We start from the raw sequence: 12,879 nt of genomic DNA on the forward strand, positions 1-12,879 counted from the left end.
TGGACTTCAAAGGCCCATAAAGTGCCAGCACATTTTAAATGGAGTCCATGATGGGATAATTGGAACTCAGAGATCGCTAAAACCAGGAGACCTTCCAAAGTATGTTCTAAAGAGCTAACCATTGGGTTTTTTAGAGGGGAAAATGAATGAAAATTGAGAACCAAGGTACCTACAAAATGTCTTACATAAAAACCTACATACCACACAAGGATTATTTATGCTTACTAATTGAATTTCATTAAAATGTATATTAAAGATGAGCAGGGTTGAGGATAGACCAGACAAGAGGTAGCCATCAGATCTTAACTTTTAACAACCAGTCCAAAGGGGCAGATTATATATACATAATGTATTAATATATCAAATAAATTGTTTCATAACTAGGCCTTGTGTTTTTTTATTTACCAAGATCAAATATAGTCTGGCCATGTTCATGTCATTTACTCATATGGTTGTACATATTCATTGGTGAACAACTAAATACTGCAAATTATTAATAACTTATATGAATCTGGTGCATCTTTTTTTATTTTTGTTTATTTATTTTTTATGAGTTTGTGTAACAGTAGTATATGAAGGTACCTGATATCTGGGAATGAAGTTTGTCATACACATATAAACATCATGTGATCTGTATGTCAATCAGTTTGGGGATAAGGAAAGATTTTTCTTCTGATGCACCATGTTGGGCAGTTGATGGTATATCCACAGATGAGGAAATAAAGAGGAGATGTGGCTTCTATTAATTTATTTCTGTTCTGATTGTTTGAGATGGTTCTCTGAATGATCAGAACAATAAAAAGTTGGCCTTACTATGTGTGGCCCCTTCTCCACTCTCAGTCCCTTCAGGCAATAGGTTGATTGTTCTGACACTGCCGCCTTTAGATGTGTGAGGCTGAGATGTTTACAGTGATAATGGTGTGAGGCTTTAAAGGAGAACTAAACCTCTGCATTCAAAGCCCCCATCCACTGTCCTCCATTGCCCCCCTCCCTGCAGAGTCTGTTACATGGAAAAGTGCACTTTTTTTTGTAAAACGGACCTATTGATGCCGAGTAGCACAGCAAAGCTCATAGACTCAATCTTTTGTATCTTCAGATCCTCTTCATGCACGTTGTAGATGTATAGAGCTTTTTGGTGCATGGGCAGTTGGAACTAATCATGGACTGACTCCAATTGCACATACCAGAAAGCTCAGAGTTGGTGAACCCTTACAAAAAAATCTGAAGAGGATGGCGCCTGAGGACCCTGTTCTATTCTCCATCTATTGGTCAGCTTCACAAGCAGGGACACTTTTCCATTTTATAGATTCAGCGGGGAAGGGGTATAATGGAGGGGCTTTTGTTAGTGGGGGGGTTAGCTCTGCAAAGTTTAGAAAACTTTGACAGTGTCTGGCAAAAAATTCGCAGCCCAAATCTGTAAAAAGAACTTCTTAAATCAGCCCCTTAGAGTTCTACTGCTTTCCAGAAGTCAGAGGAAATACAATACATACCAACTGACCCACACAGGAGGCAAAGATCTGGATGTGGGGTGTATTCACAATAAATTAATTTGTTAAGTTCATGGTGGAATAGGACAAATTTTGAGGTGAAGGCAGCTTGTTTTTGTCAATAAGGAGCATTTAGGCCTTTGGAACCCACTAGAGTCAAGACTCCTTCCCACCATGCAATTTAGTCCTTTCCATCGGAGCCTCAGGATACCAGTTCTTCTTAGTCGGGTTCCCATCGGAGATCTGTCTATAAACAGCATCATTATTACTCACTGTACTTTCCAAACTGTGGCCCCAGGAGACTGCTGGGAAATCCAACTCCAGTCTATATAAACTGATGAAACGACCAATTAATAGCAGATTCCCTGCACGGCACTGCAACACATCTCTGTTATTATTTGCCCCAAAACTCATTCTGTAGAGCTGTCAATCTAAACGCTGTTGCTCCAGGTATAGAGAGTTACATTATTATGAATTTGTAGTATCTGGCACCAAGGGGAAATCCATAGTTTGTACCCACTGACTATCAATTTAAATGTAATTTTCTCATTGTATTGTATATGTCTCTCTTACCAATTAGAACTTTCTGATGGCACCTTACTGGGCAGGGGAAACCAGTAAATGATGAAAGGAAGGATTTTACAATATATCAATATTCTGTACAGAAATATAAAACTAGAAGTATCTGTGCATGTGGTTTGGTTAAAGTGTAACAGTATCAGCAGCACAGAGCAATATAATGGGGTTCCCCTGACTTGTCTTTGCAGGACCCAGCATTACAGCCCAAGAATAAAGATGCCCAATTCCACGTACTCACACCCATCAGTGCTGGCGCTCAGCTTTGGGCAAATGACGGAGGTGAAGTATCTCTATGGAGCCATTGTTTTTCTCATATTCCTGATGATCGCTGTGTCCAGCAGCACCGTGATCTGCACCATCATCTTGCACAGGACTTTGCACGAGCCAATGTACATCTTTATTGCCGCTCTGTGCATGAATGGACTCTATGGCAGCATTTGCTTCTTTCCTGCTCTCTTTGTTAACCTTGTTTCCCAAATCCAAACCATTTCCTATATCAGCTGCTTAATCCAGATATTTGGTATCCATACTTATATTGGGTGTGAGATAACAGTCCTGGCTGCCATGGCATTTGACCGGTACGTGTGTATCTGTAACCCTCTGAGATACAACAGCTTGATGACCTTCAGCAACGTGTTTAAGATCATTGGTGCCGCCTGGTTGTACATTATTATCATAATCACAATCCACGTGATACTGACCATCCGCCTGCCCTTGTGTGGCTCAGTCATAGAGAAGATCTACTGTGACAACTGGTCAGTGGTCAGACTCTCCTGCATAGACACCACCGTGAATAATATATTTGGCATACTAATAACATCAGTCACTAGCTTGCTGTTTGTGTACATCTTTATCTCATATGTGAAGATTCTAATGGTGTGCATGAAGTCTTCTAAGAATGTCAAAGCTAAAGCCTTGCAGACCTGCACCCCTCACCTTGTATCTCTCACCTACTTTGCAGCAAATATCCTCTGTGAGATAATTCTGCTTCGTTTCCCTGTTAATACCATGCCGTATGAACTAAAGATTATCATATCTGTGCAAGCTTATGTCTTTGCTCCTCTTCTAAACCCCCTAATGTATGGTCTGAAAATGAGAGAAATAAGTGTAAAAATCAGTCAGATCAATCAATTAAGTGGCAGAAAGATGTGGGAATGAGCAGGACCACTGAATATCAAAGGGTTCTCTAGAAGAAAATAGCCAGACTGAGAATCTGTTATGATTTGCTGATGACTCCTTCTGACAAAGAATGAATGGTCCCTGGTCTGACTGGTCATTGGTCAGCCAGTGCTGTTCAGTGCCCCCCAACTCATAGTTTTGAATCGGATGAATTTGCTTCAGTGTTGATCCTTCAGAAAGTAATATGCAATCAACTGATGGTCTTCTTTGGCATGTGTAAGGGAATCCTTCTCAATCAAATGAATGGATCCACCAATCATCTCAGAGAATTGATGGTAGTTTTGGTGAAATATTGTCATGTTGGTAAAGATCACATTATCAAATGAAAAAGAAATTCACAAAACCACAGGCCACCCCCTGTCCCAACCACAAGCCTCAACAAAATTCAAGTAAACGTCACCTCTTATGGTCTCCTAAGCCTAACTAGGGGCAATAGTGGGATATGGGATAGGCCATTGACCAGCTTATGTATACTCATCAACAAGTTTTCTAAACTTTGCCCCCCCCACACTGAAAAAAGCCCCTCCATTATATCCCCTCCCCTCAGAATCTATAAAATGGAAAAGTGTCCCTGTTTGTGAAGCTGACCAATAGATGGAGAATAGTGCAGCGGAGTTCTCAGAAGCCCTCCTATGTATCTTTATATTTTTTTATAATGGTTCCCCAAATCTGAGCTTTCTGGTACTATATGTGCAATAGGAGTCAGTCCAGGATTAGTTCCAACTGGCCACACACCAGAAAGCTCTGTACATCTACAAAGTGTACAAAGAGGATATGAAGATGGCGTCTATGAGCTCTGCTGCTACTCGGCATCAATAGGTCAACTTTACAAAAAAGAGCACTTGTCCATGTATAGACTCTGCAGGGAGGGGGCAATGGAGGACAGTGGATGGGGGCTTTGCATGAAGGGGTTTGGTTCTCCTTTAAGGCCTCACAGTATCACTGTTAACATCCCAGCCTCACACATCTAAAAACGGCCATATACAAGATGATTGTGTAGGGTGTCAGAACAATAGACCTATTGCCTGAAGGAACTGAGAGCGGAGATGGGCCACACATAGTAAGGCCAACTTTTTATTGTTCTGATCATTTAGAGAACCAGCCCAAACAATTGGAACAGAAAGAAATGAATAGAAACCACAGCTCCTCTTTATTTCCTCATCTGTGGATAAACCATCAACTGCCCAACATGGTGCATCAGAAGACAAATCTTTCCTTATCCCCAAACTGTCCCTTTTTTGGAGGGACAGTCCCTCTTTTGACAGCTCAACCCGCAGTCCCTCATTTGTACTGGAAAGTCCTTCTTTTCTCTGCACTGAACAGCCAGAAAAAGAAACAAAGTTTCTCACTTCATTGGCTTTTAGCAGAGAGCCCAGAACAGCTAACAGGTGCAAATAAGATACTTTGTAACAATTTTGAGACACAAAAACACAGTTTAGATAAGGAGAAATCTTTTCAAATATTTCAAACTTTCATAACCTGCCAAATTTTGTAAAACAAACATGGTAATTAGGGGGTGTGGCCACATAAAGGGGTGTGGTCAAAAAAAAATGCTGCGCTATGTGCTGAAAAAATTTTTTTGTCCCTCTTTTTACTTCCAAAATGTTGGGAGGTATGCTACAGATCACACAATGTTATTTATATGTGTATGACAAACATCATTACCAGATACCATTTACCTTCATATGCGACTGTTACACAAACTCATAAAAAATATATAAATAAAAAATGTAAAAAGTACAGGTGCACCAGTTTCATATAAGTTATTCGTAATTTGAAGTATTAAGTTGTTCATCGATGAATATGCACAACCATAGGATGAATGACATGAGCATGGCCAGACTATATTTGATCTTGGTTAAAGTAAATAAACAAAGTGCATTGCCTAGTTATGAAACAATCTATTATTATTTTAATACAATATATATATATATATATATATATATATATATATATATATATATATATATATATATATATATATATTGTGACAACTAGACCTGTAGGGGTACCTGGGTCAGTGTCTTGGGGCCACTTTCCACAGTCTTTTAGGGTAAAAACAGTGACAGTAGTCGCTCCTCTTAAAGGCAAGGGCCTGCAGTTTATTCTGTTACACAGTCTTTAGTAACAAACACACCAAGAAATCAATACAAGGAAAAATAAACCCTTTCACCAGAGCGCTGGCTAAACACAGTTGGCAGCCTAACTACAGTTGGGCGACTTTCCCAACACCAACTTAAAACAAAAGAATCAAAATACAAGTATGGGACCCCTTATCCAGAATGCTCGGGACCTGGGGTTTTCCAGATAACGGATCTTTCCGTAATTTGGGTCATCATGCCTTAAGTCTACTAGAAAATCATATAAACATTAAATAAAGCCAATAGGCTGGCTTTGCTTCCAATAAGGATTAATTATATCTTAGTTGGGATCAAGTACAAAGCACTGTTTTATTATTACACAGAAAAAGGAAATCATTTTTAAAAATTTGGATTATTCGGAAAAAATGGAGTCTATGGGAGACAGCCCTTTCCATAATGCGGAGCTTTCTGGATATCGGGTTTCCGGATAAGGGATCCTATACCTGTATAATACAAACATCTGATAATCAGTACCTTCCCTGTGCAGTGCAGCTCCTGCTCTCACTCTCAGGTGTGAGGGGTCCCTCCTCCCAAGGTCAGTCAGGTACTTTAGCTGCAGCAATTACCTTGCAACTTTGGTCTGTATTAATTAATCCATGTTCCAGGGTGTTGTATTATATATAACACCCTGGGAGAAACATATCGCACCATCTATAACTAACCCAGCTGCTTTGTTACAATATATATATAGTGGTAGGGTGGGTAGCACTCCGCTTCTCAACTTCACCCAGTTGCACAGTTAAAGTATCACATATGCACTCTCAAATGAACCAGCAACACAGGGATATTTTTCAACGTAAAAAAGTGTATTTAGTGAAGCATGTTCCAGCCGAACATGAAAAATATCCCTGTGTTGCTGATTCATTTGAGAGCGTATATATATATATAAAATAGAAAGACCTGCAATCCATTTTATCATTTATATATATATTTATATTGTATGAAGACATTTTGACCTTTGACCTTTACAAATAAACACTCACCCCAAATCTCCCCCTAACTGACCTTCAGACTGGGCCCCCTTAGCTCATAACAAGGTTACAGATATATAGAAACATTGGGGTGTCACCCTGCTATAGTTCCAGGGGTACCCAGGGTACAAATAAGCACTCACCCCAAATCTCTCCCTAACTGACCTTCAGACTGGGCCCCCTTAGCTCATAACAAGGTTACAGATATATAGAAACATTGGGGTAACAGTCACCCTGTCTTCACACAGGGGACACACAGGGGTGCAACTGGCATCCAACCCTGAATGGAAACCTTTCCTTCTCGGATGAAACTCAGATCTGTCCCGCTGAATACAAACACAGTCTCACTTAGTACTGCAGCTCTGTCACACTATATGCTGCACTCTCCCTGTTTCTCCCTGCTGTCTGTCTCAGCCTCTCTCTGGCTACTGCAACAGGGTCTCTTTCATCAGCTCTGTCTGTAACCCTGTGCATTTGGCTTTGAAGTCAGGCACTCCCCTGGCTCCTCCTCCTCTCCCAAGGATGCACTGGGGCACCCAGCCAATCGGATTGCTCTTCTGCCTGTAACCGGGCTGGATGATGTCACAGACAGACAAACAGGGGGAAGGACTTGTCTGATCCACTATATAAGACTAATGGATTCCAAGACACTGTGCTGTATTGTATCATTTTAAGAGACAAATTACTGTACTTTTCCTGTGAATTAACTGCAGAATCCTTTTAATCACTGTAATAATTAGTCAGTCTGGCTTGCAGTTTGGTGTTCTGATATCTTAGACTTCCAGTCAGAATTAAAGTGGCCCTGATGAGTGTGTGGACCCAATAAAGGCTTCGCCAAGTCCAACTAAACTTTAGCATTAGCTCAGCTTGACCTGTTTTATGCTTTGCCCTTAAAGGGATACTATCATGGGAAAAAAAAAAATTTCAAAATGAATCAGTTAATAGTGCTGCTCCAGTAGAATTCTGCACTGAAATCCATTTCTCAAAAGAGCAAATGGATTTGTTTATATTCAATTTTGAAATCTGACATGGGGCTAGACATATTGTCAATTTCCCAGCTGCCCCAAGTCATGTGACTTGTGCTCTGATAAACTTCAATCACTCTTTACTGCTGTACTACAAGTTGGAGTGATATCACCCTCCTCCCTTTTCCCCCCAGCAGCCAAACAACAGAACAATGGGAAGGTAACCAGATAACAGCTCCCTAACACAAGATAACAACTGCCTGGTAGATCTAAGAACAGCACTCAATAGTAAAAACCAGGTCCCACTGAGACACATTCAGTTACATTGAGAAGGAAAAACAGCAGCCTGCCAGAAAGAATTTCTCTCCTAAAGAGCAGGCACAAGTCACATGACTGGGGGCAGCTGGGAAATTGACAAAATGTCTAGCCTCATGTCAGATTTTAAAATTGAATATAAAAAAAATCTTTGTGCTCTTTTGAGAAATGGATTTCAGTGCAGAATTCTGCTGGAGCAGCACTATTAACTGATTCATTTTGAAAAAAAAAATTTTCCCCATGACATTATCCCTTTAACTTACCCATTTACCCAACACTTACCTCAATGCTGTTGTAGGAAGGAAGGGATTGAGTGAGGGAGGGGAGGAAGGCAGTGAAACATGGAAGGAGGAATGGAAGATGGCAAATAGGTAAGGCAAGAACTGATGAGTTCAGGTGAAACTAATTGAGGGTTGCATTTTAAAATTTCAAGTTTTTTTTAAGAGATTGAGTTTATTTGTTTTTTTTAATAATCCCAAATTCAAACTCATTGCCAGAGGAGCCTGGCTGTATCCATGTATGGCTGCATGTTTTTTTGTTTTTTTGTTTTTTTTTGCCTGGATTTATCTTGCTCTCATATTTTTAGATACTCACAGTATATTACTAGAATACTGTATAAACATATTGTTTGTGACCAATTCTATACAAACTTTAATAATTAATGTGATTATTAATGTCATTATGTGTTAATGTAAAAACTTTTACTTAAAGTATTTATTAGGCTTTTACCAAAAGCTGTAATTTAACTTGAAAAAACCCCAATAAAAAACTTATTGAAATTAGATACTCACAGTATCCATGAACTGATTTTAGAGCCAAAGCCTTTCAGCCCCGCTCTTCCCGTCTAATATCATCAGCCTAAGCAATTTCATTCTGAATTGCTTCCCCATTAACACTTTCCTTTCAAATGAGAATTATTATATCCTAAGCTTTATTTTTTTTTACCAATTCCAAAACAATTAATTTATGGGCTGATTAAGGGATATAAGGGTTAAAGCAGATCAAATGTTTTTTTTCTAAGAATACTTCAGTAGTGCACAGTGTCTGACTGGCCCACCGGGATACCAGGAAAACTCCCATGGGCCCAGGTGTCAGTGGGACCTTTTGCTTCTAACCATTTGGCCTATTTCATGGTCAATCCCTATTTCTTTATGGGAACAAATGCGTAATAATGGAAGAATATTGAAAGTATATATAAAAGACTAGGAGAATAAAGAGGTTGAGTGAGGAGAAGAAGAGTAATAGTTTGGAAAGTGGGCCCACGGTCTAAGGTTTTCTGGTGGGCCCCTGGCAGAAAACACATATACAGATGAGACAACAAATATAGAAGGTTCTTCACATGAAATCTGGTGGACTCTCTTGAGTTGGACATCAGTGGGGAGCAAGTACAAAATATGCATCTCTTTTTTTTTTTTTTTGATTCTGTTGGCTGACATCTTTTATAGCATGTTAACCCCTTGGTTTTGATTTCAATGTCATACATGTGAACAAATTCCAGATTAGCACAACTATGAAGTATCTCCCCAGTGCTCACCAAGATGTGACCAAGAGTAAATCTTAAGAATAATGTTTGTAGGAAAACATTAGGATCTAAGACAACCTCTACAATCACCAACAAAAGAAAGATCTTTGCAAGAAGATGGACGGCTTCCATTGATTGCTACATAACCTTGACAGCTTTTACTCAACGAATTTTGAATTCATGGATTTTACATTGTAATGGGCAGTTGGAACGCGGGACCACATCAACGAACAGATGCAGCCGCGATCTGATGGGATTTTTAGTCCCATCCGATCGAGATCTGGCCAACTTTCGGCCAGATCTAGATCGGGGAAGCCCGTCGGGGGGCCCCATACACAGGCCAATAAGCTACTGACTCGGTCTGTCAGCAGCTTTTATCAGCCCATGTATGGCCACCTTTAAACTTCTACTGCTTTCCAAGAGTTTCCAGTAGTCAGAGGACATACAATACATACCAACTGACCCACACAGGAGGCAAAGATCTGGATGTGGGGTGTATTCACAGTAAATTCATTTGTGGAGTTCATGGTGGAAGAGAACACATTTTGAGGTGAAGCCAGAAAGCTGCTCATTTGTTATTTGTCAACAATAAGCATTTAGACCTTTGGAACTTACTAGAGTCACAACTCCTTTACTCAATACAATTTAGCCCTTTCCATCGGAGCCTCAGGATACCAGTCGGGTTCCCATCGGAAATCTGTCTATAAACAGCATCATTATTACTCACTGTACTTTCCAAACTGTGGTCCCTTGGAGACTGCCGGGAAATCCAACTATATAAACTGATGAAACCAACAATAAATAGCAGATTCCCTGCACGGCACTGAGACACTTGTTCACATCTCTGTAAGTATTTGCCCCAAAACTCATTCTGTAGAGCTGTCAATGTAAGAATTGTTGCTCCAGGTATAGAGAGTTACATTATAAGGAATTTGTAGTATCTGGCACCAAGGGGAAATCTGTAGTTTGTACCCACTGACTATTAGAATTAGATTTCCTTTTCTCATTGTATTGTATATATGTCTCTTAACAAATGAAACACAGAATAGCCCTTGTACCTACAGTAAATTAATGTTATGAATATATTGATTTAATTGCCCCTGGCTGTATTGCTGGGTGTCTATCACAGGATCATGGTATCTGTTCATATCACTTTAAAAGGCCTCCTTTACTAAAGGGGCAGATTGAAATTGGCACAATACACTATACATTGGTTTACCCATAATGCAAAATTCCTTCTTAGAGTTTCAGTGTAATTCTGCACCAGATACAGAAGGATCCAAGATTGGCCCAGTTGGGCCCAAACAGGCTTTAAATACAGTTGTGATGGTGGCACATGGGTAGGACTTGGCACACACTCATATTACAGTTACATGTGATTCAGGGATACACTGACTCCACAACTTTTAGATTTAGCCAAATACTGAATCCTCTATAAAAATATTCATCAGAATACTGAACTACAGGATCAAGGACAAGGTTCTGTTGGATGTTTACAGTGAAAAGGGAAATTGACTCTATGGGAGACTTTCTGTAATTTTGATCTTTCTGGATAACTGTTTTCCAGAAAATGGATCCCATACCTGTATTAGGCCAAAATGAGCTTTCTGATGGCACCTTACTGGGCAGGGGAAACCAGTAAATGATGAAAGGAAGGATTTTAGAATATATCAATATTCTGTACAGAAATATAAAACTAGAAGTATCTGTGCATGTGGTTTGGTTAAAGTGTAACAGTATCAGCAGCACAGAGCAATATAATGGGGTTCCCCTGACTTGTCCTTGCAGGACCCAGTATTACAGCCCAAGAATAAAGATGCCCAATTCCACGTACTCACACCCATCAGTGCTGGCGCTCAGCTTTGGGCAAATGACGGAGGTGAAGTATCTCTATGGAGCCATTGTCTTTCTCATATTCCTGATGATCGCTGTGTCCAGCAGCACCGTGATCGGCACCATCATCTTGCACCGGACTTTGCACGAGCCAATGTACATCTTTATTGCCGCTCTGTGCATGAATGGACTCTATGGCAGCATTTGCTTCTTTCCCGCTCTCTTTGTTAACCTTGTTTCCCAAATCCAAACCATTTCTTATATCAGCTGCTTAATCCAGATATTTGGTATCCATACTTATATTGGGTGTGAGATAACAGTCCTGGCTGCCATGGCATTTGACCGGTACGTGTGTATCTGTAACCCTCTGAGATACAACAGCTTGATGACCTCAAGCAATGTGTTCAAGCTCATTGGTGCCGCCTGGTTGTACATTATTATCATAATCACAATCCACGTGATACTGACCATCCGCCTGCCCTTGTGTGGCTCAGTCATAGAGAAGATCTACTGTGACAACTGGTCAGTGGTCAGACTCTCCTGCATAGACACCACCCTGAATAATATATTTGGCCTACTTATAACATCAGTCACTAGCTTGCTGCCAGGGTGCATCTTTATCTCATATGTGAAGATTCTAATGGTGTGCACGAAGTCTTCTAAAGATGTCAGAGCTAAAGCCTTGCAGACCTGCACCCCCCACCTTGTATCTCTCACCTACTTTGCAACAAATATCCTCTGTGAGATACTTCTGCTTCGTTTCCCTGTTAATACCATGCCGTATGAACTAAAGATTATCATATCTGTGCAAGCTTATGTTTTAGCCCCTCTTCTAAACCCCCTAATGTATGGACTGAAAATGAGAGAAATAAGAGTAAAAATAGGTCATATATTTTATATTAAAAAAAGTTAAGAGACAGAAAGAGTGGGACCACTGAATATCAAAGGGTTCTGTAGAAGAAAATAGCCAGACGGAGAATCCGTTATGATTTGCTGATGACTCCTTCTGACAAAGAATGACTGGTCCCTGGTCTGACTGGTCATTGGTCAGCTAATGCTGTTCAGTGCCCCCCAACTCATAGTTTTGATATTGATGAATTTGCTTCAGTTTTGATTCTTCAGAAAGTAATTTGCAATCAGCTGATGGTCTTCTTTGGCATGACTAAGAGACTCCTCAGTCTAATTACTGATTTCATCGACCATCTCAGGGAATTGATGGTAGTTTTGGTGAAATATTGGTCAAGATCACATAATTAAATGAAAAAGAAAATCACAACACCACAGGCCACACCCAGCCATCACCCTGTGCCATCCACATGCCTCAGAAAAATTCTAGTAAACTTCACCTCTCTCTCCTCACCTCACCTCTGGTCTGCTAAGCCTAACTAGGGGCAATGGTGGGCCATTGATCAGCTTATGTATACTCATTCACTCTGATTTTCTAAACTTTGTAGAATCAAGCCCACCCTACTGACAAAAGCCCCTATCCACTGCCCTCCTTTATACCCCTCCCCACAGAATCTATTGAATTGAAAAGTGTCCCTGTTAGTAAAGCTGACCAATAGATTGAGAATAGCAAAGCAGAGTTCTCAGACGCCATCCTCTGAATCTTCAGATTTTTTTGTCTAAGGGTTTGCCAATCGCCTCTGAGCTATTGGAGCCAGTCGAGGATTAATACCAACTGTCCACTCGCCAAAAAGCTCTGTAGATTTACAAAGTGTAAGAAGAGGATCCACAAATATGGGGCCTAAAAATTCTGCTGTTCTACCGTGCATCAATAGGTCAACTTTACAAAAAGTTGCACTTTTTCATGTAATAGATTCTGCAGAGAGGGGAGGCAATGGAGGACAGTGGTTTGGGGCTTTGCTTAGGGGGTTTAGTTCTTGT

General features: G+C 40.3%; 2 protein-coding genes across 2 annotated transcripts; both read left to right on the forward strand.

Moving 5' to 3' along the window:
* The first annotated feature begins 2,282 nt into the window (after positions 1 to 2,282).
* Positions 2,283 to 3,224, forward strand: LOC108709045 (putative gustatory receptor clone PTE03). Its single transcript, XM_018248673.1, has one exon. The coding sequence runs from the start codon at positions 2,283 to 2,285 to the stop codon at positions 3,222 to 3,224; it is 942 nt and encodes a 313-aa protein (XP_018104162.1).
* Positions 3,225 to 10,975: 7,751 nt separating this feature from the next.
* Positions 10,976 to 11,905, forward strand: LOC108709046 (putative gustatory receptor clone PTE03). The gene has a single exon (XM_018248674.1). The coding sequence runs from the start codon at positions 10,976 to 10,978 to the stop codon at positions 11,903 to 11,905; it is 930 nt and encodes a 309-aa protein (XP_018104163.1).
* Positions 11,906 to 12,879: the final 974 nt, after the last annotated feature.

The sequence above is a fragment of the Xenopus laevis genome, chromosome 2S (assembly GCF_017654675.1).
Source record: "Xenopus laevis strain J_2021 chromosome 2S, Xenopus_laevis_v10.1, whole genome shotgun sequence".
Lineage (NCBI taxonomy): Eukaryota > Metazoa > Chordata > Amphibia > Anura > Pipidae > Xenopus > Xenopus laevis.

What these genes read in the sequence shown, in the direction of transcription:
- LOC108709046 (XM_018248674.1), top strand. Translation starts at nt 10,976, where the DNA reads ATGCCCAATTCCACGTACTCACACCCATCAGTGCTGGCGCTCAGCTTT.
- LOC108709045 (XM_018248673.1), top strand. Translation starts at nt 2,283, where the DNA reads ATGCCCAATTCCACGTACTCACACCCATCAGTGCTGGCGCTCAGCTTT.